At 40.5% G+C, this 24,205-nt stretch overlaps 1 protein-coding gene across 1 annotated transcript in view; it reads left to right on the top strand.

Annotated features, from left to right (window-relative positions):
• The first annotated feature begins 2,614 nt into the window (after window positions 1-2,614).
• Window positions 2,615-24,205, top strand: part of LOC115771565 (protein naked cuticle) — a 43,049-nt gene continuing 21,458 nt past the window's right edge. The window contains exon 1 of the mRNA XM_030717316.1: window positions 2,615-2,724. Coding sequence (XP_030573176.1) covers window positions 2,661-2,724 — 64 coding nt within the window. The 5' untranslated portion in view covers window positions 2,615-2,660. The remainder of the gene's footprint in view (window positions 2,725-24,205) is intronic.

Raw genomic sequence — 24,205 nt, 5'->3', positions numbered from 1 at the left:
GCGATCGCGTGTTCTTCTTCAATTACAGCGCCATTATACGAATGCGGAACGTTTACGGTGTCGGCGATGGTGCTGGAGCCGGTGCCGATGACGATGCCGATGCCGATGACGATGCCGGTGCCGATGCCCGGGCCCCAGGCTGTGGGATGGAGGCCTCTGGACGCACAAAGCCGCCGTCGCCGACGATTTCTGTTACCGGCAGCCTCTCCACTTGCCAAAGACAACACTTTTTTTTTTCATTTTCTCTTTTTTCTCAGTATTTTTTTTTTGTTTGTGGGCTTGCAGCGTAATTCAGGATTCTGGTTGCTCTGTTATTATCGTCGGGCTTGGGCCTTGGAGCTGGGGCAAGTTTTTGGCGGCTGCTGCTGGGTAATTGCCCCGATGTCGAGCACAGCGGGCGGCGGCATTAACAACAACAGCAACAACAACAACAATAAGAACAACAACTGAGCTCTTCTACTCAGAAGCCAAAAAACTGAAGGTCTGATCAGTGATCCTTCAAATTAAAAAACAATTAAATTTTAAAAAAATTCTTTGAAGTCCGAGTAAAATACATGTATTTATATTATGTATGTATTTATATTAAGTTAGACCATGAGACATTTTAACTGATATTTTGTATAGCCCCTGACTATATGTGTGTCTATATGAGATGTAATACAAACTATCAGCTAGGATATCTCATGTCAAACTTCAACTTGATTCATATATATTATATATATATATTTTGTCGTGACTGACTGAATGATTGTATTATAAAACAAGCTTGCAGGTGGCTTTGAAAAATTCATTGCCGATGGTTTTCACACTTCTCCTTTGAATCCCCGACCTGGGTGAAAATGGAGTTCAAGGCCGTATGGATATTTAAGTCACCGCCAATTAAACTTATGTATTATTATATTAAGATAATACATGTTTGGGAAAGGCAACAGTGCTGTACACTAAACAAAAACTTCCATTTAAATAGTGCTTTACTATGCGAATCTCATTCATTAAAGTAGCAAGTATTATATTAATCACCTTATCTATGCTGATACTTTTTTATCCTTCTCTATAATTAATTATTATCTTGCATTCTACCTCGCTCCTTATATTCCTTTCTCTTCCTCCTTTTCTTAGACAATATGTAATATATTTATATATTTAACAACAAATAATACTTTGTAAAACTTGTATAGGACTTGTATTTGGGTTTGATAAGTTCCTTATAAAAAAAAGAAAATGAACGGTGCAGAAATTAAGATTACTTGCATTTTAAATACCTTAATAAAACCTATTTGTGGCTACAGGGTATAAAACGCACTGCCACAGCCCAAAAGAGCATGTGAAACTCTTAATTGGCAGCTCTTAAATAAATAAATGTCAATGCCGAACATTGGACTGTTGTGTTTATGAATGTTAACAGGAACATTGCTAGTATGTTACGGTTAACAGACGCCGAGCCAGTCTTTCCGTATTGTATTAGCGCTTGTTTGGGCCAACAACAGCTGCGATTTCTGTAACAGTATTACAGAGCACCACGTTCCGTTTCCATGCGTTGCGCACTGTGCCAGCGACAACAGCAGAAGAGAGTCAATGGTATTTACTCGCTCTCTCTCTCACTCACAAACCACTTTTTGTTTTGGTAAGCGTCGAAGGCGCCGTTTAGTGTTTCGCGTTTTCAGTTCGTTTCTGTACGCCAGTCGAGTTGGTCGTGTTTGTCCGCTAGGTAGCGCGTTGTGCTTGTCGTCTTCTTCTAGAAAATACGCGCGGCAAATGTGCGTCCTTTACAAAACATAAATAAAAACAACAACTGACTGAAAAATTGTGTTCGTAGTGAATGAAGTTCGGCATGTTCAGTGTTTGCGAGATATATTAGGCTAAAATTTTTGCTATTTGTAGGGTGTGCAGCGAAAAAGCAAGTGCCGTTAAATACAAAACCGCCCCGCAACAACAACAACAACCGTTACACCCCAAAAATACGCTGTCAACATCGCAGTCGCTGTCGTTGTCGCGGTCGCCGTCGCAGTCAGCGTCGCTGTTCGCGTTTGGAAATACAAATCGTGTTTTGCGCTTTAGCATTTTGCAGTTGTTGTTGTTGTTTTGTTTTTGTTGTTGTTGCTGCTGCTCACTCGCCAAGTTATTTACGTCGCGTCGGGCAAACAACAACAGCAACAAAACAAAAATTTACAATTAAAATTACGCGCGCTACGTCAAAAAGTATCTGCGAGATACACACACCCAAACACACACCAAAAACAACAAAGAGCGAGGAGGAGAGAAAGAGAAGGAACAAGTCGCACAATATGCGCAAAATTCAACTAAAATGCAGCATATCCCGGCTGTAAAAAGTTTTACGATCCAACCTTAACGCAATTCCCCGACCCGCACAGCCCCGAAATAATGCCAGATACAAATTAAGGTCGCTACGTTGCGCCGTGGCACCTGAGAGCAAGTGTATTAGTCTCAGCAGCAGCAGCAGCAGCGGGAAAAACAACAACAAACAAGGATAACCCACCCACAAAGGCCGTAAAACATTTTGGCCAAAGCAACATTTACAGTTACAGTCGCTACAGGCTCGTAAATTGCCAGCAAAACAAAAAACAAAACAAAAAAAACAACAACAACAACAATTGTAGTTGCAACCATAAGAGGCAGCAACAGCAGCAGCAGAAGCAGAGATGGCGGGCAATATTGTCAAATGGTGGAAACACAAGATACTCGGCGGCTATAAACAATTCTCAGGTAAGCTAAACTTAACTTAATATTTGGGCTATCCGAGCAGACAATAAAAACAAACTTTAAGATACTTGTCATTTTGTTGTAAACATGCACATGAAAGTTAAAAAACTTAATATCATCAACTTTTAACTTCGCACAATTCGAATAAAAGCACACACAAAAATGTGCTAAAATGTTGCTTTGCTTCGTTTGACATTTATTAGAATCTTTTATTTTTATGCCTTAAGCTGTGTTGACACCTAACAAAAAATGAGCCATAAAGTTTATGCAAAAATTATTTACAGCCGTGCTGGCAACAATTAGTAAAAGAAAGAAACTCATTTGTTTTCTGCAGTCATTGCCAAGAAATTTCGAAAAAAAAGACTTAACCCAATGGAAAATAGTTGCCAGCACTTTTTTGTCTATGTTTTCTGACTATAAATATTATCTATCATAAAGAGATGTGTGCTTAAACACAAAATGTCTTTGCCCTTGTTTTAATCGATTTTGTCAAAATTTGCTATTCTCATTTTTTTTGTGTACTCAATTATTTTGTACTTTAAAGTTGATAAAAGCTTAAAATAAAAGACATTTCTAGATGCTTTGCAGAATGAATGAATAATAGGTGGAAACATTTGGTATTAAAAATAAATAAAATGTATGCTTACATCCATAATTTGTGACATATATCAGGCTTAGTCTTGTCTATAAATCCCATACGAAACTAAAAGGTTTCATTTAGGACAAGAAATTCTCAAAAATTCGATCAGATGTAGTCTAATGTTGTCTATTAAATAAATTTGAAGATTCATTCAGTCAAGGGCTTCTCCCACATCCTTTTCCAATAATTACACACACACACACAACAAGAACAACAACAAGAAAAGCAACGAGAATAACAACGGCAAATGGAAAATGTAGGCAATCGACAGAGCGTTGCGTTCTTTATCTGGAAGATACACAGAACGGGGCGGCGTTCGCTTGTGGTCGGTCGGTCGGTGGAGAAAAAAAGGCACACAAAAATAGAACGTAGAAAATCCAAAACAACAACAACAACAGCAAAAGCAACTCACAGAACATCAAAAGAAAACGACGCACGAAAAATAAATAGAAAATGGAAAAACCAAAGAGCATCGGCCAAGTGGCCAGGGTGAGCCGAGCGGCAGCTGGAGGAGAAGATACCAAAAAGGGAGCAGTCTCTGTGTATGTACTCGAAAAGCGATCGAATTCGTGATCAATAGAACAGGGGCAGAGACTCGACTCGATTCTACTCGATTCGACTCGACTTTGCCAACTTTCTGGACACACACACACAGATATAGACAAAAGCGTGTATCATAATCGTATATATGTATCCAAGCTGGGAAAGCGTTCCCAAGTGGCGGCCAATCTTGAGGGGCGACCTTTCTGCACAAACAAAACGTCGCGTTGAGAAACATCAATCAATCAATGTGTATCTTTTTTTTTTTTTGTTTTCCTTCTTCTCTTTATTTTTTGTGTCAGTTCGGTGGAAGCGTTTTGCTCCCATGGCGAGCAGAGCGGGCTGGGCAGGGAAGGGGAGAGGATTGGGAAGTCGGGTTACAATTACTGCATCAATTAAATGCCAGGGCAACACTTTGAACCCCAGCCAAGGATCGAGCGGGAACCCTGGCATACCACAAGCCCCCATACACTAATTGCTTGCAGATGCTGCCAGAGGGAGAGAGAGAGAGATCGAGGGAGAGAGCGAATTCAAAGGAAACCCAAAGGCACGCCGAAGCATGCAACTTCAAAGAAAGCAGCAGCAAAGGCACAAAATATAAAAAACTGAAAAGAAAACAACAAAACAACAACGAAAAAAAAGCCTAAAGAGAAGAGCAACAAAACACATTGAAATGCCGAACGAGCGAGCGAAAATTTCTTACCTGTTGCAGGTAAATGTAGATAGGCTGAGGTAGAGAGTTCGAGGTAGAGGCAGCTGCTGCTATGCCACAAAAACCTTTTAAAGCCCTCACGTTGATAAACAACAACAACAACAACAACAACAACAACAACAACGAGCAGTTGTCGGCGTCGTTGTTGTTATTGTTGAGTCGCCGCCACAAACAAAAATAATAATAACTGAGAGCGGCAAACGGCGTCGGCGCGTTGCAAGGCGGCGGAGTCCTCCATCTACAGCTCGCAGCTCCATCTTCAGCCGCAGCCGCAGCTCCAACCAGTTCCGCGCTTCCAACTATGCCAAACATCTCGGCGGCCATACACAAAAGCGGTTTAGAGCCGACGATCGACAGACAGACAGAGAGACAGATAAACAGACAGACAGACAAACAAGCGTACGTTGTTTTGTATCTTTCAGATACACACAACACGCGCGCCTGCATATATGTGTGTGTGCGTGTATGTGTGTGTGTGTGCCTGGGCATGGCCTGAGTTGAGTCGCGGGACAAGCTGCGCTTTGCGCACTGTTCAAAAGATGCGCTTTTTGCTTTAAGTTCGGCAGCACAGAGGCCATGCACTGTTGCACAGTGACACAAAAATGTAGTTTAAGGCGATTAATACTTTATGTATATAAATTGGAATCATTGTTTCATTTGTTCAATTATTATTGAAAATTTTACGAGTTCGAAGGGTTTAACTTTTAAAGTCAGTATTTGAATAATAACTAAACTGAGTGTGTAAATAGTATAATATTTAAAAATATATATATTATAATATAATTTTTTAAGAATTAATTGATCTTAACCAATCCTAAAAATAGTATTCTGTGATCTGCAATGAATACTTATGCTTTCCATGGAAGCCCTTTTTGTTTGTAGGCATCCAGTTTTTTGGTCCATTATAATGCATTTTTGAGCATGATTTTGCTTTATGATATTTCGTTTATGCCAGATTCCCGATAAAAGTCTAAGATATTCCAGCTTCTGCTTTTTTCAATGTTAAAATTTTATTTAGTTTTGCAAAAAATATATATGTCTTATTTGATCAAATTTAAATCTAGAAATGTGACATGACTTGCATTTAATTTTAACATCTTGAATTATATTTACAGAAAATAGAACCTCGAATATTTTTGTTGAACGATGCAAATTAAGCTACTTTGTACCACTGTGCGTGTGGTGCGAGTTTCGCAACTTTTGCCTCAGCTCTGGCTCTGTTGTTGTCGCTGTTGTTGTTGTTATTATTATCGTTGTTGTGAATTACGGTAGAAGGCAACAGGCGATTCCAATGGCAGTCAGGCAGCCAGGCAGGCACTCATGACAGGCTCAGGCTTCAGTCTTCGCGCAGTGGTGCATTTTTGGGCTGATCCTACCAGAGCGTAGCTCTCTTTAAGCAATTTTCGTAATATTAGCCAGGAAGTTGCCGTTGCCGTTGCCTTTGTCTTTGTCTTTGCTGTTGCCGTTGCCACTGCCTCTGCCTCTGTCTCTGTCTCTGCCTCTGACATGCCAGAGACCTTATAAGGCCTGGCTCGAGCAGCAAGCAGCGACTGCTGGACACCAGCTCCAACTGGTTTTGTTGTTGCGGCTGTGTCTTGGAGGCTGTGGCCAGGTCTTTTGGCCTGGGCCGCCAAAAACAATGCCGCCTGTGGCAAAGATAAAAAGCTGTTAGCTTGTAGCTTCTGCATTTTGCGGCCACAGAGATGGCCGGAGAGCCAGAGGAGAAGGCATGGGGGCCTTCTCAATCAGAAGATATATGTAATGACTTTTTGAGGTTTTTGTTTTGCTCGTCAGAGTTTGTTTGTTTGTTTGTGTTTGTTGATTTAGCAATTGGCTTCTTGGAAATGTGCCGACAGAGTTCAATGAGCAAACACTGTCAGAGACTGCGACGGAGACATTGACTCTGACTTTTGAGTCTTACTCGCACCCCAATATATAGCTTATATGTAAATTGTTAGTTCAAACATAAATGTTAGCTGAAAGCGACGAAAAATGTCGGCAACTATGCCAGTTACTTTCAATGAATATGATGGAAAAATCATGTCAGCCAGTCAACCAGTCAACCAGCTAAATGCTAAACTTGCCGCTAGCCCCACACCTCACCCCCGTTGCCTGCGAATTGTACGGTTCAACGGTGTCGGTGCGTCTGACGTCTGATTGATAAGCGCGCTACGCCTTATCTTAATAATATTTAATGCATGGCATGGCGCGGAGGCCGCTCCAAATGGAGTGTGTGCGTGTGTGTATGTGCGTGGAGTCTTAAGGAGCGCATAGTGAAAATGAAATTGAAAATAATACAAAACGCTTTGTCGGTCATTAGCTTTGAGTGGACGCCGACGCCGTTGTTGCTGCCGCTGCCGCTGCCGCATTTGGGGATCGTCGAATGGGGTCCGTTGATTGTGTCAAAGCGGAAAGCCGCCAAAAACGTTGAACCGCATTTGTGAAGCGGGAGAGAGTGGAAAATCTGTCAGCCCTGGCTTAAAGCTGTGCACAAAACCAAACGGCAGAAATGGTTGCTGTTTGTGCTTGTTTGCTTGTTTGATGCCATACCCTGTAAAAAACGTTGCAGAGAAGTAGTTGTCTTTTAGACCTAGCAAATGTTAAGTTTCATTTTCTTAAACTAAAACCTATAGGATATATTTTCTATCTGACCAATCAATCTATAAACCTATAAAAAATGTCAGATTTTCTATCTGATCAATCAATCTATAAACCTATAAAAAAATGTCAGATAATCTATCTAATCAATCAATCTATAAAATTCAACTAGATTTTTTTATTTATATTGTTTAATAAATTTATTATTATTTTTACAAAATTGGCCACTTCTTTAAGCAAATAACATTTGTTTTTGTGTTTTTATTATATATATTAACGATATCCAAGAAATAGTTGCTCATATTTAACATAAGCCCATTTTGCAGGGTATAAAACGATTCACTCTTCATTTTCCTTTTCAACTCAACAAAATGTGGCATCAAAAGTATTCGCCAGAGAGATAAAACTAAAAGCGTCCAACAAACCAAACCGACGACAACAAAAGCGCGCTACGTGCTTGTGTGTGTGCGGGTGTGTGTGTGTCTGTTTGTGTGTGTTTGTGTTTGTGTTTGTGTGCTATTTGGGCGTTTGTCTGTTTTCAGCATGCCTTTGTGTGTGTGTGTCAACGGCACACAGACACTTTCCGCTTTTGAAGTGGCTTTTAATTGATAAAAAGCAAAAAAAAAAAGCAGCTCAAATAAAATAAACCCATAGAAAAAACGGCATTACACATACGCCGTGGTGGCTGTGCAGCTGATAGCAAACGCATCAAGTGACACAGTCAGAGACAGGGACAGACAGCAACGGCAACGACATTGATATATTCCCACGCTGTTGATGCCCCGTGGATGAGTGGGTGGGTGGATGAGTGGGTGGGTGGTCGTCCCAGACCCACCGCGTTAAATGATAAAACGTGTTGCCGCGAGAGTATGGCGAACTGTTAGCGAAGGGTGTGGAAGGCGGCTTTCAGTTAAAATGCAAAACTGGCCAAGTAAATGCTGAGTGCTTTTTGGTAAAATGCTTGACAACAGATAATGGATAAGGGTATATGGATTGTCGGTAATGTAAATGCTATGCAATTGAATTCAACTAATTGTTAAAATGCCCTTAAAATGCCTGCATATGTCAAAAACAATCCAGCTTGGCTGAGATGTTGAGTGTATAGTTTAAAGACTATTTGATATTGTTTGGAGCTGTAAGGAATATCTTATCAGGTGCGACAGCTATTTGTAAAGTGTTTTTACAAATTTGGAAGATTTAGGCGAACATATATAAAGTAAGTTCTTCTTGCTTTAGCTGTCTAAAGAGTCGTCTCTTTATAATAGGGTCTTTGAAAATATAGTTTTTGGAATATAAATAAATTATATATAGTCTTCATTTGGAGATCAGTATATGTCTCTTTTAAGCCCGACTATGTTCTGGTTAAATAAATGGTTTAAATTTATATTATATATTATATTTTAACCAAAACCATCTCGACTGTAAAATTCTTATTAAAATCAAACTTTATGCTGGGAGTTTTAAATAACCCTAATTCTTAGTAAAATACAATACGAAATGTAACGCCTAGAACTTGTGCTTCTATCCATATATTTAAGGTCTAGTATTTTATATATCCCGAGATATAGTTTCTTACAACTCAAAAATCAGATTAATTGAATTTTGTCATCGCTTTAGCTGGAAGCCCTTTTGTAATTTGCAACATTTAATGTGCGCAACGCAATGTCTGGCTTTAGGTCCAGTTTCAGGCTATTTGGGGCCGCGCGGCGTATGCGTAACGAGCCGATGGAGTCCGCCATTGTTATTATGATTATTTGTAATGTATGTGACGTATTTTGTGGGACGGCATTGTTCAATGCTTTTAGCATTTTGCTCCTGCGAGCGGTTTATTGTTTTGCTGCTCTCTCTCTCCTGCCTCGATTTCTGTGCTGTGTCCCGTGTTAATCATGCTACATTGCAGGCATGCCACAATAATCATAAGAATCAACAACAACAACAAAAACAACAAAGACGAAAACAACAACAAAGACATCATTATTTTAGATATTTATGTATTTATGTGTGTTGACGTGGTCTGCGCTGGTTTCGCCCTGCTCTATTACCATGGCTCTTGATAAAAACTTAATGTAGCATGTTAACAAGCGAGCCGTTATGATTACACACACAAACACACACACACACACACGCACACACTCTGACAAAGGGGGTCCACGGCAAACCAACAATAATAATAGCAAATAGCAACTACAACAACGAAGCAATTCCAATATAAAAATTCTGCAGTCCAATTTACCATTTCAATGATGATGGCGTCGCCGACGACGACGTCGTCTCCAGCGAAGCCAAAGGCGCAAGCGGAGCAACCGACATACCCGGTCCCAGTGCCAGACCCAGACCCAGACCCATTACCATTCCCATTCGCATCAACATCCGCATCCGCAATCGCATCCGAATTCGTTATAGGTGCGCCGCCGTCGCTTCAGGAAATGAATAATCAATATTCAAAATTGAAATTCTCAACAAATTGGCAAAAGCGCCGCATTATGAAAGACATCATATTGGTGCTATTATGGGCTTTCAGTTCTAGGCAGAAGCGTGGTGAGCAAATAATTGGAAATGAATAATATTTGGGGTATTTAAACAAAGCTCACTTCAGATTGGGCTTCGAAATTGTTTGATTGTCGGGTAATATCATCAATTAATCCTTTAATTCATGGCATTTAACTTGGAGTAAAATAATGAAGCTTAAGCCTGAAGCTTAAAGCTTTAATGTGCTTTGAAAGCTGTCGACATTTACCTTTTTCATTATAGAAAAGAGTAAATAAAATAAAATAATGTTAAAATAGTTATAAAATACATCATATTATTGCTGTTGCGGGATCCTAGATCAAAGCGAGAACTAATGTTAATTTGGATATGGTGAAAATAAATTAAATTACTTTTAATAATTTAGATTTTTTAACTAAATATTTAAGCTTGAGCCTGAAACTGTTGTCTTGCACCTGACAAAGTAGTTCTTTATGACTTCCCTTTTCAGTAAAGAATCTAGTTGAACAAATTCTAGACTTTGCTCGAATATATGTATGTGTTAGGGAACTTAAAGAGCCCCTAGCATTACTAATAAAAACACATTAATGACATTTACACCATATTATACGCAATATGGCCATTGCCCCAAGCTCTGTGAGACTTTCATAAATAATTATTATGGCGTATAATTTATTGTACAACAAAAAACAATAACAATCATCATAATGATACGATACACACACACATGTACACACACACACGCTAGCACACACTCACACACACTGCATTACATTGATGTATTTGTAAAGTTGAAGCTGCTGTTTGGGGGCTGACGAAAAGTTTTAATCGCTTCGAGCTGAAAATGTTGTGTAGAGGAAAACTCCGTCAAGGGCTTTATCATACATTCAACTCGCTATCGGCGTGGAAAATCCAACAACGTCGTAAATTTGTAGCGCCAATTAATCATTTTTTGTTTTTGTTTTAAAAGCAATCTCCCGAGCAGCGTGTGGGAGAGGGCGTAAAAGTTTTAATGCATTGCCATTGCAGTGTATTAAATAATTGATGGTGTGTATCTGGCAGATACATTTTTTAAAAGCCAACATCAGTTGTCAATTTCAATTCATTTACGCTAAGAGAAATATCTCTAGCGAATGGGCAACAAGTGCAAAATGCGAAAGCGGGTCAGCCACAGTCAGCACAAAAAGCATTCGCACTCGTATCCAGGGTAATGAGCACGCGCATAGCTGTTGAATAGAGGAGCTGGGCTGCCGGACGTGGAGGAATGACAGCTCGTGCTTTTGAATTCATTAAAGGGTATATCATAAAACCGGTCACCGTGCAACGTATACAGGTCAGTGCGGCAAAAGGCAACAAAGATGCCAAGACCCAGGGCCAGAATGATAAGAATGCTTATCAAACAAAAAGGTCCGCGAGGGCCCCCACAAACTACAGAAGCCCAACGATTTTTATTGCTTTGACAAATGCTGAGGGTATATCCAGTGTGAGCGGGTTACGATGATATTTTCCAAGAATTTTGAGTGTTATTTATGTTTGTACAGTTAATTTGCATCCCATTGATGTCGCGCCCGCTCATTCACAGAAAATATGTTGAAAGACCCAAACAGCGCTGAGAGTCTGAGAAAAAGGTTGAAAATATATTTTATGCGTGCATAATTAATACTTGAGCACCAGAGGGCGAGAGTGAGAGGGAGAGAGAGAGAGAGGGAGAGAGAGAAAAGTGAGAAGTTGGGCTGTTAAGCGGCTTCAGGCTAAACGGAAATGCGGCATGAAAGATTCTTTGAATACCGAACCGAAGTCCGGGACTCACTCGAACCCAACCGAACTGAACCGTACTGGGCTAAGCTGAGAGTTGAGAGCTGAGAGCTGAATCGACATCTTTTTCATCGGTCGCCGGGCTTGGCCATTGTGTGTTCGGGCTAAGCTGGCATTAAATTTTCATGCTTTAAACAGCGGCTCGAAATAGGCTTAGGCCTGTGCGTGTGTGTGTGTGTGTGTGTGTAAGAGTGGACTTGGCCCGACCCGAATGGTTTTCACTTGAATTTCTGTCGGCGGCCATATAATTAAGGCGCACACCGGCAAAATATGAGTGCAACACTTTGAGCCACAGCGAAAGGAGAACCTGCAATTTGCCAGTGCCAAAGCCAGTGGTAGGCAGCAGGCACATCAGTGCCCGAGTCCGAACCGAAACCCCTGCACGATGCTCATTAAAAAGCAAGAAAACAAAAATAACATACATACGAGCATAAAGCTCAGCCAGGTTGGCTGCCTGCTGCCTTCAGCCTGCTGCCTGATGCCTTCCGCTGCAAACCTGACCAACAAATTGCGGCATGCTGCCCCCAAAAGTGCCACAGTTAATGGGCACCAAACAGCATCTCCCAGTTTTACTTCACAGTTGCCCGCTTTTCGCTTGCCGCTGCCCGTTCCCCTTATCCTTGCCCCTTTGCCCGAATCCTTGTGTCTGTGTTAATTTGATATGCTGCAGGCTGAAGGAGCCATCGCCATCTGTCAGTTGTAGTTGCAGCTGGAGTTGGACCCTAGCTGGCAGAGGGTAGCTTGACATATTGATGGATCTTTTAAAGGTGTCAAAAATACTTATGCATAAAAACTCAAGGAAATGTAAAAAGGAGTTTATTACACATAGCTTTAAATATTTACAATAATATTAAATAACTCCTATTTCCAAATCGATATGAATTTCCATTTGGCGCTCATAACAGTAAAGTTGTATGTTAAGTGAACAGAGCTCTTAAAATCGGACAACTTACAGCGCGTATGCTATGGAACTTATGTTATGTTATATTATATTATATTTAATTTTTTGTTTAGTCTCCGCCCCGCGATAAGTTTCGAAAACTTTCTGGGCCACCCATGTAATCAGATCTGTGAGTGCATTGCACTAAAACTTTACAAACACAAACATTACACACAAAATGCAATTTGTTTAATTAGTTTTCGTAGAAAGTTTTTCCCAGTCGAACTCCCTATTCCCCCATTATATATGTCTGCATTATGTCCTATGCGTTTCCGGTTTGAAATAGTTTAGTAACGCGCGCCGGCTGAGTGAGATACTCAGACACTTCGGACACATGGCCAATCGTCTCGCTTGGCATATTAACTGTCAGAAAATGAGGGAAAATTCCACGAAATTGGCGACCCGGGCCACATAATTCATTTTACGAGCGACTGCGAATGGCAACAACAACATTTTGACGTATATGAATTGATCATTATGTAAAATTATGATTTGTGGCGTTCAAATTACAAAATTTGTTACATATTCTTGCGCGTAGGAAGTCGCAGCTCGTACGCATGGCCTCCTCCCGGCCCTCCAATAGAAACCTCGCCCCCGCCCCGCCTCCGCCCCTGCCCAGTGCTGCCTGGTGCGCCAATTTCAGCCAACCACAAATCATTTTTCTTTTTCGTATATATATGTGTTCAGCGGGTTATATGACTCGTCGTCGCTTGGTGCGTTATAAAAATTGACTTTCCGCAAAACGATAAACGAGAATTATTGCGCCGCTTGGCGTGCCCGTAAAGGGGGGGGGGGGGGGGGGGGGGGGGGGGGAATATCACATATTTACGCATAATTTGCGTGGCCCTCATTCGGGCAAGGCAACATAAAAATAGTCTAGGGGTAGGCCAAAAATATTCAAGCCACATGCAATTTGTTGGCGGCATAGTGTGTGCTCGTGCTCCACAAAAAAAGCAAAACCACTTCCTTGAGGTGCTATAAAAAGCGGGCAGCTGTACGAGTACGAGCGGATGCCGGGAAGTAATGCCTAAGAGCTCTCCAAGTTGTAACTAGATACAATATTGACTAGTTTTTAAAATATACTAAACTTGAATTTAAACTGCAGAAAGTCAATTTAACAGTTTAACCATAGTTCCTTACCATACATCATATTTGTTTTATATCTATATATAGACAGATAATTTTGATAGTTAAAATCAGAATAAATTCTTAAATTTTGTTTACAAATTTCAAATTTTTTTCTAAAATTAATTTTTAAGTAAAATTTTTAAATCTTATATAGTTTCTACCTAACTAGACCCCTTAATAGTGGGTAATAGGTAGAAACCTCCTGCAGTTTATTTAGTTTTCGCTAGTCTCGAATAGTTTTTCCTTATAGCCACTAAACACTGTGGCAGCAACAGTTTTTATGGGTATTTGTGTGTGTTGTTTTTTTCAAGACAACTGCGCCTAATTATCAACTCGGGATGAGTCGACTTTTCGGCTGCAGAGATACGGATATTCATGGCAGCAGGCAGAGCCAAAGTCTCATCGTGAGTTCTAAGAAAACCTGACACATTGTTAGCAGCTATAAAAACGTCAGCAGGCAGACGGACAGACGGGCAGACGGACAGACAGGAGATAGAGGAGTACGCAGTCAGGACACATGGCGAGCAATCTTTCAGTATGGTTTTTGGGATTTTCGTGGCAACAAACAGCGTGACACATGCACAAAACTACGCGACTTCGTTGGCGACATGGCTAATGACGGGAAGCCGAAATGACGGCTGCGTCGTGTGTGTCTCTCTTCAGCTGTTGGCAGGGGGTATAACGACGACTACCCCTCGACTGCGGACTGTGCCACTGCGATGCAATTGATTTATATTGTATGTGTGCGTGTATTTGAGTGTGCGAGGCGCAGTTAAAACTTCCGCCTGCGTAGCTCATAAACCGCATGCACAGCTGCTCCAAATGCTGTGGTCCCTCTGTACGCTCCCCCTCTCTCAGTCTCCGCCTGCCTATAATACTCATCCATTAGAATTGCTCGCCTTTGATATCAACCAGAGCTGCTGGAGCCGTACTTCCGCTCACATCACTCATGGCCAGCACAATGCCCACCTGATAGGCAGGTGTTGTCCGTTATGTTCTGTACTCTGGACTCTGAGCTCTGGTCTGGCTCGGTCTCTGGCTCTGCCGCTTGCTTCGGACAATTCGAGGAAATGCTTTGGGTGTGGTCGCTGCTTGAGTTTTGTTTCTGTTTCTGTTTCGGTTTAGGTTTCTGCTGCCAGCGCACTAAATTTCAATTGCCTCCAACTGAAATGCTGGTTACGTTGTAAAGTTCTTATTAAGCTGATTTGCCGTCCAGTCGGCTGGGTCCGACTGAAGTCAGCAGCTAGAAAGAGACAGATAATTGGTTGGGTCGTTAAAGTTACTTTGATGTACATGTACAATACTTTAATGTCGCTTGATTGATTTGACGAGCCTGTTGTCATATGGCCAACTGAATAGAAAGACCAGCTTTTGTGACATATAAAAGGTAAAGGAAGGTGGAATAGATTCTAAGCCCTAAATCGAAATGTAATAATACAAATTGGTTATTTGATTGATCTTGTGTAAAGGTAACATTTGAAATATGCTGCATAACAGCTGCTCTACTTAACAGACAAATGTTGGGGAAAGGACGGTAAAGGTATAACAAATCTCAATATTAGCTCATTAATACCTCAATCTCATTTAAATAATAAAAATTAAAATAATTTAAGCTGCATAACTGCAATAAATAAAATACAAATAAAAATTAAATATATGAGAGTAAACTAACATAAATGAAATTTAAATTACCTGTTAATAAGATTTCTGATAATTGGAATATTCTTAAAAATATTTGTACCTAAGAAAACATTTGGTCAAAGCTCGCTAATGATTTAGATAAAGATTTCAAGATTCCTCTAATACACATTAGAAATCCTCGATAAATTGATTTTATTCCTTAAACTTTTCGTGCTTTGTGTTGTTAGCACTGATTGCAATACTTTGCATACAGTGAGAACTTCTTAAAGTGAATGCCATTGACAGACTTTGGCGCATTTGCTGCTGTCGCTTGCCACTTGCTGTCTGTCATTTGTAGAATTTATGACTTGTTGTCAATGAAATGCCACCCAGAGCGTTGCCATTGTTGACACCACACACACACACACACATTCACATGCACACACGCAGAGGCACACACACAGCGACATTGAGACATTGCCATCGCATAGCTGCGCATCTTTTGCTGCCATTTTCAATTTCATTTGTGCCACAATTTAAAATGCAAAACACATGGAACAAAGGGAGCCAACACCAGCACCTTCTTCCTCTTTCCTCGTGTTGTCAGCGCTGGTGTCGTCTCTTGGACTTTGACAAATGCCGCAGCGTTTAGCTAGGTGCTAATGGGGCGTTGGTGGTCGCTTGTCCAAACCTGGACGTGGACGCTGATCCGCAGAGTCGCCGCCGCTCGCGTTTATTGAAATTGATGAGCGGCCAAGTACGTGGCAGCTTAGCTTAAATCTACCCCGTCGTCGGGCCTATGCCACACAGTCAGGCTCTGTGCCAGTGCCTGACTCTGACATTGATTGATTGTTCGGGCAGCGTAATTTATATGATTGTATTAGGGAGTTAAGCGAGCGAGCTGATGGTTCAACTGGATAGGGCCGAGTGGCACACAGATCCCCTAGTTATTAATAGTAGTTGCCTGCCTCATTGTTATTTCAACAACAAATTTCGTCGAAAAATAGTTTTCGTTCATAAAATATGTGCGTTCGCATTTCATTTTTAATGATCCCAGCAGCAGCAGCAGCAGCAGCAGCTCCTCCCCCTTTACTTTCCCTACAGCTTAAGCGCTGAGCTACAACAGTTCAACAAGACCGTTAATAAAAAATAACAGTAATAAAATGTTATTTATGGAAAACCGTCGAAACGCATACACTTACAACAGCAACATACTCTTATCATATGCTGGACATGGCCAATATAAGTTCGAGTATGTTCAAATATGTTTCAATTATTGATTAAAATTAAATTGCATTCTCATTATCATTATCATTATCATTATCATTATCATTATCATTATCATTATCATTATCATTATCATTATCATTATCATTATCATTATCATTATCATTATCATTATCTTTATCTTTATCATTATCATTATCTTTATCATTATCATTATCATTATCATTATCATTATCATTATCATTATCATTATCATTATCATTATCATTATCATTATCATTATCATTATCATTATCATTATCATTATCATTATCATTATCATTATCATTATCATTATCATTATCATTATCATTATCATTATCATTATCATTATCATTATCATTATCATTATCATTATATTATCATTATCATTATCATTATCATTATCATTATCATTATCATTATAATTATCATTATCAATATCATTATCATTATCAGGTTCATTATCATTATCACTATCATTATTATTATCATTATCACTATCATTATCATTATCACTTATACATTATTATAAATATTATTCTTAATATCATTATTATTATTAATATTGCTATTATTATTAGGCAATTGATTTCATTTGCAGATTTAAAATTTATATAAAATAAGAAACATTTTACGTGAATTAAATACTTGATACAAAACTGTATTTGTATTAAATAAAAGAAATTGTAATTGTGCCTAGTAGCATTAAACAACAAAGTGCTGAGGGCCGAGGAAAGTGTATTATATATGTAGCATGTAAAAATGGTTACCAAAAATATTTCCCAATAGAATTTCATCGAGCTGCGAGCATTTTCCACAAAATTTGATACGGAAAATATGTTGCAGTTACCGATAACAAAACACGTACAGAAACCACAGCCAGCAGGAGCTGCTATCACCCTTCAGCACGCCTCGTACACCCCCCTGTCGGGAGCTCCACAGCAATCCTTGCAATTTGGTTTGCCGGCAAAATTTGCATTTTATTTATGGCTGACGTTTAGCGTGCGGTGCAGAAGGCGAATGTGGCAGTGGGGGGAGGCAGGGGCTTGCCGGGTAGATTTTCAATTTAGCAGCTGCTTTAAAAAGTGGCGCTCACATTTTTTTCGTTTATTTTTTTTTATTTATTTTTTATTTCTTATTTTTTTTGCTGCACTAACTTCATTAGGCGCGGAGCTGCAGACTCTTGAACTTCCCCGCTGGCAGTTCATCTGGGGTGCTGCCCCGTGGAACTGTGGCACCGGCGAAAGTTTAATGTCTTTTCTGGCTAATTGAGTAGCCGGACGGACAGCTGGCGGCAAGGCGGGCCAGGGCCGGGGCGACTTTAGGAGCGCACGTAAAAAGGCGCTGCCAAGTCATGCATCTAATTATGAAACAGCACTAAAAATAAACTTAAACTTCAAAGCTATTTACTGCATCGTGAGTGGTTTAGTACTCTATAGAAGAGATTGGCGGGGAGGTTTCACTGTCTGCCTCTGTGTTAGTGTCTGTGTCTGTGTCTGGGTCCGTCCTTAGCTGTGTCTGTGTGGTGTTAAACGCAATTAACGGTTACTTCAGCTGATATACGGTTTCTATACGCGGTCTGCCATTATAGAGCTGCAATGCCAATGGCCAAGGCAGCTATAAAGCATAAATATATATGTATATGTATATGTATGTATACACGTGTATAGGTATTTGTAGTTCCATTGAATGGGCTACAGTGCGAAAAAAATGACTGAAAAGTGAAGGGTTAAGTGAATGTAGTGAATGAAAGTTCATTATTTTATTTTACCTATTATGAGAACATATGCAGCATATTTAACTAAAGTAGAATCAATTTTAAAATTCGTTTTCTTTTTTTTTTTTAACAGTATTTAAATTAAATCTTTTTAATAAGTTTTATTTTCTGATCTGTGTGAATATCAAATTGGGATTTTAAGCAGCTACAGCTCCTTATACTTATATATATTATGTAACTAAAGCACGATCATTCGATCGACCAAGGACTCATTTTTAAATATATATGGAAAAAAAGAATGTGTAATTTAAGATATTACAGATAATGGTATAAAAATCGAATGTCTAAGAATTGAAGAAACAAACTTATCCCGGGCTAAGCTGGGTAATATCCGTAATCTCAATATTGTAATATAAATATTGAAATCTATTAGTATAGTGGATAATTTGTTATTCAGTTAATTTGTCTATTACTGAACCGTCAGTACCATCTTATATATATAAACTAGCTTCCTCTGTTGGACTTTATCTATTCATGAATCTTTAAGCCAAACGAGGCTACATTTTTAATGTGATTCTGTAGCTTTTCCCATTTTCCAATTCATCGTGCAGACGAAGTCATTAAATAACTGCTGCTCATTCCGATTGATTGAAATTTCTTCAATAATCTCTTTTAATTGCTTTTGGTGCAACTCTGCGTTAGTTAAAGCCAGAAACTAAAGCCTGGTCTCTTGCTAAGCCGGTTGGTTCATTGAATTAAGATAACGGACATGCACATCTACTTAGTAATAGTCCGGCGTCAATTGCTTCATTGCCTTTAAGCCAATCTACCTGTAAATACTTTACGAGCTGAGTTTTTCCTAACCCAAGCACTTTGCCGGCTCGCTGGGAGCAGCCTAACGGCAACTGCTGCCTCATCCTGCCCGGCCCTGGCGCCACGCAGGCATCCGTGGGTCCGTCCGTTCGTCCGTCCATTTGTCCATGTTGGGCCAAATGGCGGCCACATAGCGCCCATAAAATTATACATATAGCTGTGTCTCCATTGGGCAATCTGCACTACGTGGACCACAGTCAGAGGCGAACAGACACCAATGAAAAGTTGTTGCGGTTCTCTCTGCAGCTGTATCTGTATCTGTAGCTGTATCTGTGCCTGTGTGTAACTATTTCAAGCTGTTGCCCGGCAATTAAACTCTGTGTCTGCATTTTTTGTAAATTACCAATGCCATCAAATGAAATTAAAGCTGCCTTTACGGGCTCTACATAGAAGTGCACGGAGGGGTTGCGGTGAGGGGCGAGGTTCATGAGGGGCCAATCCATGGCTCGGATATTTCCGTGCACTTAAACACTTAACGCCATTGTTTATACACTTGAGTGCACTCGGTCTCGCCGCCTTTTGATGTGGTGTGAAAAGTCGCCGGGCAAACAACAAACACAACAAATACTTTGCAAACACACACACACACACAGAAAGTTTGAGACATTTTCTTTTTTAAGGAACACGCAGCAAATCGAAAAAACATATCCGTAGCAATGCTCATAAGTGTTCAACTAAATGGAAAAGCATTTCTTTTAAGCATTGGCAAAACAATAAAATAAAAGACGCTTATGCTCAAAGGAGATTCGAGTTTCTGCCACTTGCCCCATGCCACTTGCCACATGGCGTTTTGTGGTCCCTACACGTCTCGATTCCCAGCTTCGGCTGTCCATAATGAAGGTATTGTGATTGTGCGAAGCACAGGAGTTTTTCCGAGTGCCTCTTTGGGCGTGAAAACTGCCACTGAAGATTTCCGCTAAGGCGCACCGAAATGACACCGGCCCGGCTGCCTGGGAAGGGGCGTGTGGGCGTGGGCATTGTCATGGCCAATTTGAGGTAAGCAATTTTGGCGTTAACGAAAAGCTATAGAGATAGCTGTTGGAAATGCGTACTGTGTGTATGTATTAAGATGCATGCATCTGGCTAAGTGGCAAGGAAATAGATGCGTAGACGATGCCAGGCGACACAAATGTCGATATGAATTAGGTAATAGCGAACAGAAATTATAATAACTTAATGACAATTAGCTATAAGTAGGGTATAAAGTGTATTTGGTTTTGTATCTTGTTAATAGCTGAACATTACGAGGACCTCAGTATAAATACAAAAAATACCAAGACTTAAATCTTTTACAATTTAAAATATTCGTATAATAATTTATTTAATAAACAATTTATTTATTTCTTAGCAATTCATTTCCTTTCATAAAACTATTCTAAATGAGATTATCAAATTGGCTAAACTCGAAAAAACGTTTAGCCTAATTTTAAAAAGCCGCCGTTAAATAGATTTCTTATCCTTTCCCAATATTTTTGTTGTTTTCAAAGAAATGTTCATGTCTCCAATTTAACCCGAAAACTTAAGTAAAATGATTGGATATTTTTCTATAAACGTTTTCTGGCAACAGCCATTTCGACATTCTTGTCGGGTGTATCATAAAACTGGGTCAATTTAATGCCATTTTTGTGGCAACAACCATTTACTAAGCACCACGTTTACTTAGCTATGGCAGCAGTCGCGCCAAAAGTGAAATGCCAATGTAGCCAATTATGGCCGTATCCCCATACTTCTGCCCATGCCCTTAGATCTTGGTATTGCCGCAACCCTCATGCCACCTATCGGAAAGGTAGACGCCAACTGCTAACAATGCAAAGCCTCCAACACGGGCAACGGCTGTCACATTCTTTTTCCTCTTTTTATTTTTTTGTGCTTATTTTGCCTTTTGCTGTTATCTAGCTAGGATCCTGCATCCTGCAAGGTTCGCCCCAGGCAACAGCTGTCAACCAGGTTACGTGTGAGCAAAGCTCTGTGGAAGGGGCTTGGCTTGGGGTCTGGCATAAATTTAACCCACGCCACGACAAGAAAAAGACAACTGCATGGAAGACATGGCTCCAGACTCGGGCAACACATGTGTTGTAGCCTAATTCGATTTCAAAGCACACCGAATTAAGCTAGCTCCTGAGGTTTTCCTTTGAGAGTGAGAGAGAGAGAGAGGAGCAGCAGAACAAGAGAGCACCAAAAACAGAAAAAAGACAAACATAATACAGAAACGCAGCCACATCGATACGTGCCTGGCATTTGGCATCTCGGATTAATTTCATTTTGTATCTGGTATCTGGGTAACTGAGTTGGCGGGAGGAGGACGTTCCTCTGTTTGTGTTTGTTTTGGGCTCTCGGCGCTGCGAGCTGGTCGGTCTCTCAATCTTGGCGGGGTCGTGTGTAATGGCAGCATTAATTTGAATTGCATAATTTATTCCGCAGCAGAAGAAAAGAAATTAAGTCAATGGCCCAAGCAAAATAACATAAGCATGAATATCGATTACAGAGACAAGCTCAATGGGCAATGAGGTCCAAATGGCATTCCCCACTTAGAGAACTTAGAGTGCCAGGCCATGGCCCAGACATGTCAGACATTGTTATCAGACTGCGGAGACAACCCATTTAATTGGTAAAATTCAACACGTACGCACATTTGTATTCATTTTTGGTCTCATGTCTCTGGAAATTGGATTAAAGACATTAAAGACTCTCTTCTCGGCGTCTCTACGCCTCTGCGTGGCCATTGTCCAACGCATTTAGCACGGCATGCCAAAGAGAGAGCCAACCAAATGAAGTTGGTTAGTATGCCATATTCGTATGGAGTCGCTTTATTTACAACATTAGCGCATATTAGGCCTAATGGGCATAACATATGGCGTGGGCGGAGCGCTACATATACAGAAAAATGGGTCAGAGTCGGAGGCCAAATTGTTGTTAACGTTCTTGTGACAAGGCAAATGTGATCAAAAGTTATGCATGCGAATCTCAGGAATTACGAGTGCATATATTCGCACTTCTAATGTAAATGAAGAGTGCTAAACAAAGCGAAATATGTTCGTGTAATAGAGGAAAGAGTGCAGAGGAAAAATGCAAACAGGCGGAAAACAAAGAAAAACTTATGTCAGCTTGAGTTGAAAACTAAAAGCTGCAAAGAGATTTTAAAACGCAGTTAAGACATATGGCACATATGGCACATACATGTATATATGTGTGTGTGTGACATAGTGAAAAGGGCTCCAATTCCGGGCTAGAGTCATGCTTTAAGAAAGTTTTGATAGTTACAAGATGTTGGCCGTAAATTTGCTTGAGAATCAACTCCACTAGCCCTGATATTCTATATAACAAGAGGCCTTAAAAACGGTCTTTAAAGTATATTAAACAATAGTTTAATATTTTCTTAGCATAGCTCGTTATTTGTATAATCAAAATAGACTCCCATATCACAATCTCTCGGCATCATCGTAATCTAACTCATCCCTTAAATACCTGCCAGCTTTGCAATTTTCTTCCAGCCTTACAATCCTTTGTTTTTGTTTTTTTTTCTTTTCTCTTCCATTGAAATCCATTTAAGCATGGCACTGAGTAGATACCCCGTCTATATGAAATTCAAGCTGATTAAATAAACTGATTGATGGCATGCCTGATTGAAGATTTCATTTTCGGTTGTCATGGAATGCCGCCCAATACAATATCCACACTTGAAAACTAATGCAACCCTTCTCTTCTTCTATTTGCAGGTGTGTATCAGAGTGGCTTAAAGCTTATCCCTCTTTGGAAAGTGACTCAACCCTTAAAGATGTCTGCGACAGCGTCTAGGGTTTTTTCGGGGGTGTGTTGCACGCTTTTGACGCTTTAACAAACTGGCAGGCGACAGGAATCTCAGCTTGAGCGAACTCCGCTCAAGAATATTCTTAGCATTATAATCGCATTAAAGCGATAAATGACCGAAATCGATTGAAGTAAGCAGCAAGCAGTCGACAGCACTTTTGCCTATTTAGTTTTTCCACCAAAATCTGTGAGGGTGACTTTTGGCAGCCGCAAAAGCCACACCGAAAATAGTCACGTACGTGTTTTTAAAGCAACCCTTAGTCCGCCCACCCATCCCCAAATAGCTTAAACGCCCCCAAATTAGAAGAGCCGCAGTGCCAGACTGTCGGGAAATATGACAAGAGGCGAGAATTTGCTATCGCTGGCATTGCAGGCGGCGCTGGCTGCAGCGGAAATGGCCACGTTGAGCAACCCTCCAAAGGGGGTTGGATACGGATAACGGGCCCCTGCAGGGCGTTGCAGGCCGCAGTTTGGGGTTTGTCTTTAGACATTTTCCACTGGATTTTGCAGTTTATTGTGTGAGTCGATGACGCAATGCGTCTTTTTATTTTATTTTATTTTACTTTTTTCTTGGCTGCAAAGGGTTAAGGAAATGCGCCATAATTAAGCCCAGGCAGTAGAGAAACCTAGGCGCACAAACACAAACACACACACACACACTCCCCCTCTGGACATTTGGAAAGTTTCCTTCACACTCTATCAAGTTGCGACTTCCTTTTGCTTTTCAAAGTGCAAACAAAATTTATTTTCCATTTAGTTTTTATACAGCGCAAACAGCACAACACAACAAAGAACAGAATTTACAAAACACAAAAGTTGGCGAAAAGAAAAGCAGCTAAGGGCAGAACCCAACAAAGTTCAATCAAGTTAACTTTGTTGCCAATGCCAGCTACGAGCGACAAAAGCCAAGCAAAAGTGCCCGGGCCCGGGGGTCCGGATTGTAAGCAAAAGTTCAAAGCCAGCCGGCACTTTTGACTGAAAGTCGTGGCCGATTTGACCGTGCCAAGCCACTGAGCTTGCCCAATACGCCTGCCCGCAGTCCCATTCCCCGTCACAGTTACTGCCCCCAGGGTCTTATCACTCATCTCAGCAACTGGCCCAGGCTGCATGCCCGCAGCCAACCCACTTAGTTCAATCAAGTTTAAAGCTATGCAAGTTCGAGACACTTTAACGTGCCACACGGACCACGAGCCATGGCCAAGTAATGCGGTTTAGTGGGTGTCAATTTGTTAGGTTTGTCACGTTCTGCCTGACGACAAAGCAAATAGCTCATTTATGCTGTGAAACTATGAGAAAACTAAAACTAAAACTAAAATGAAATGGCAAAACAAAATCAAGCTGAAAGGTTTTTAAATGATG

This window comes from Drosophila novamexicana, unplaced genomic scaffold (genome assembly GCF_003285875.2).
Source record: "Drosophila novamexicana strain 15010-1031.04,08,12 unplaced genomic scaffold, DnovRS2.1 tig00000072-arrow-arrow-pilon, whole genome shotgun sequence".
Taxonomy (NCBI): Eukaryota; Metazoa; Arthropoda; class Insecta; order Diptera; family Drosophilidae; genus Drosophila; species Drosophila novamexicana.
Note: the sequence above shows the minus strand (reverse complement) of the source record. Positions and strands in the feature narration are given on the sequence as shown.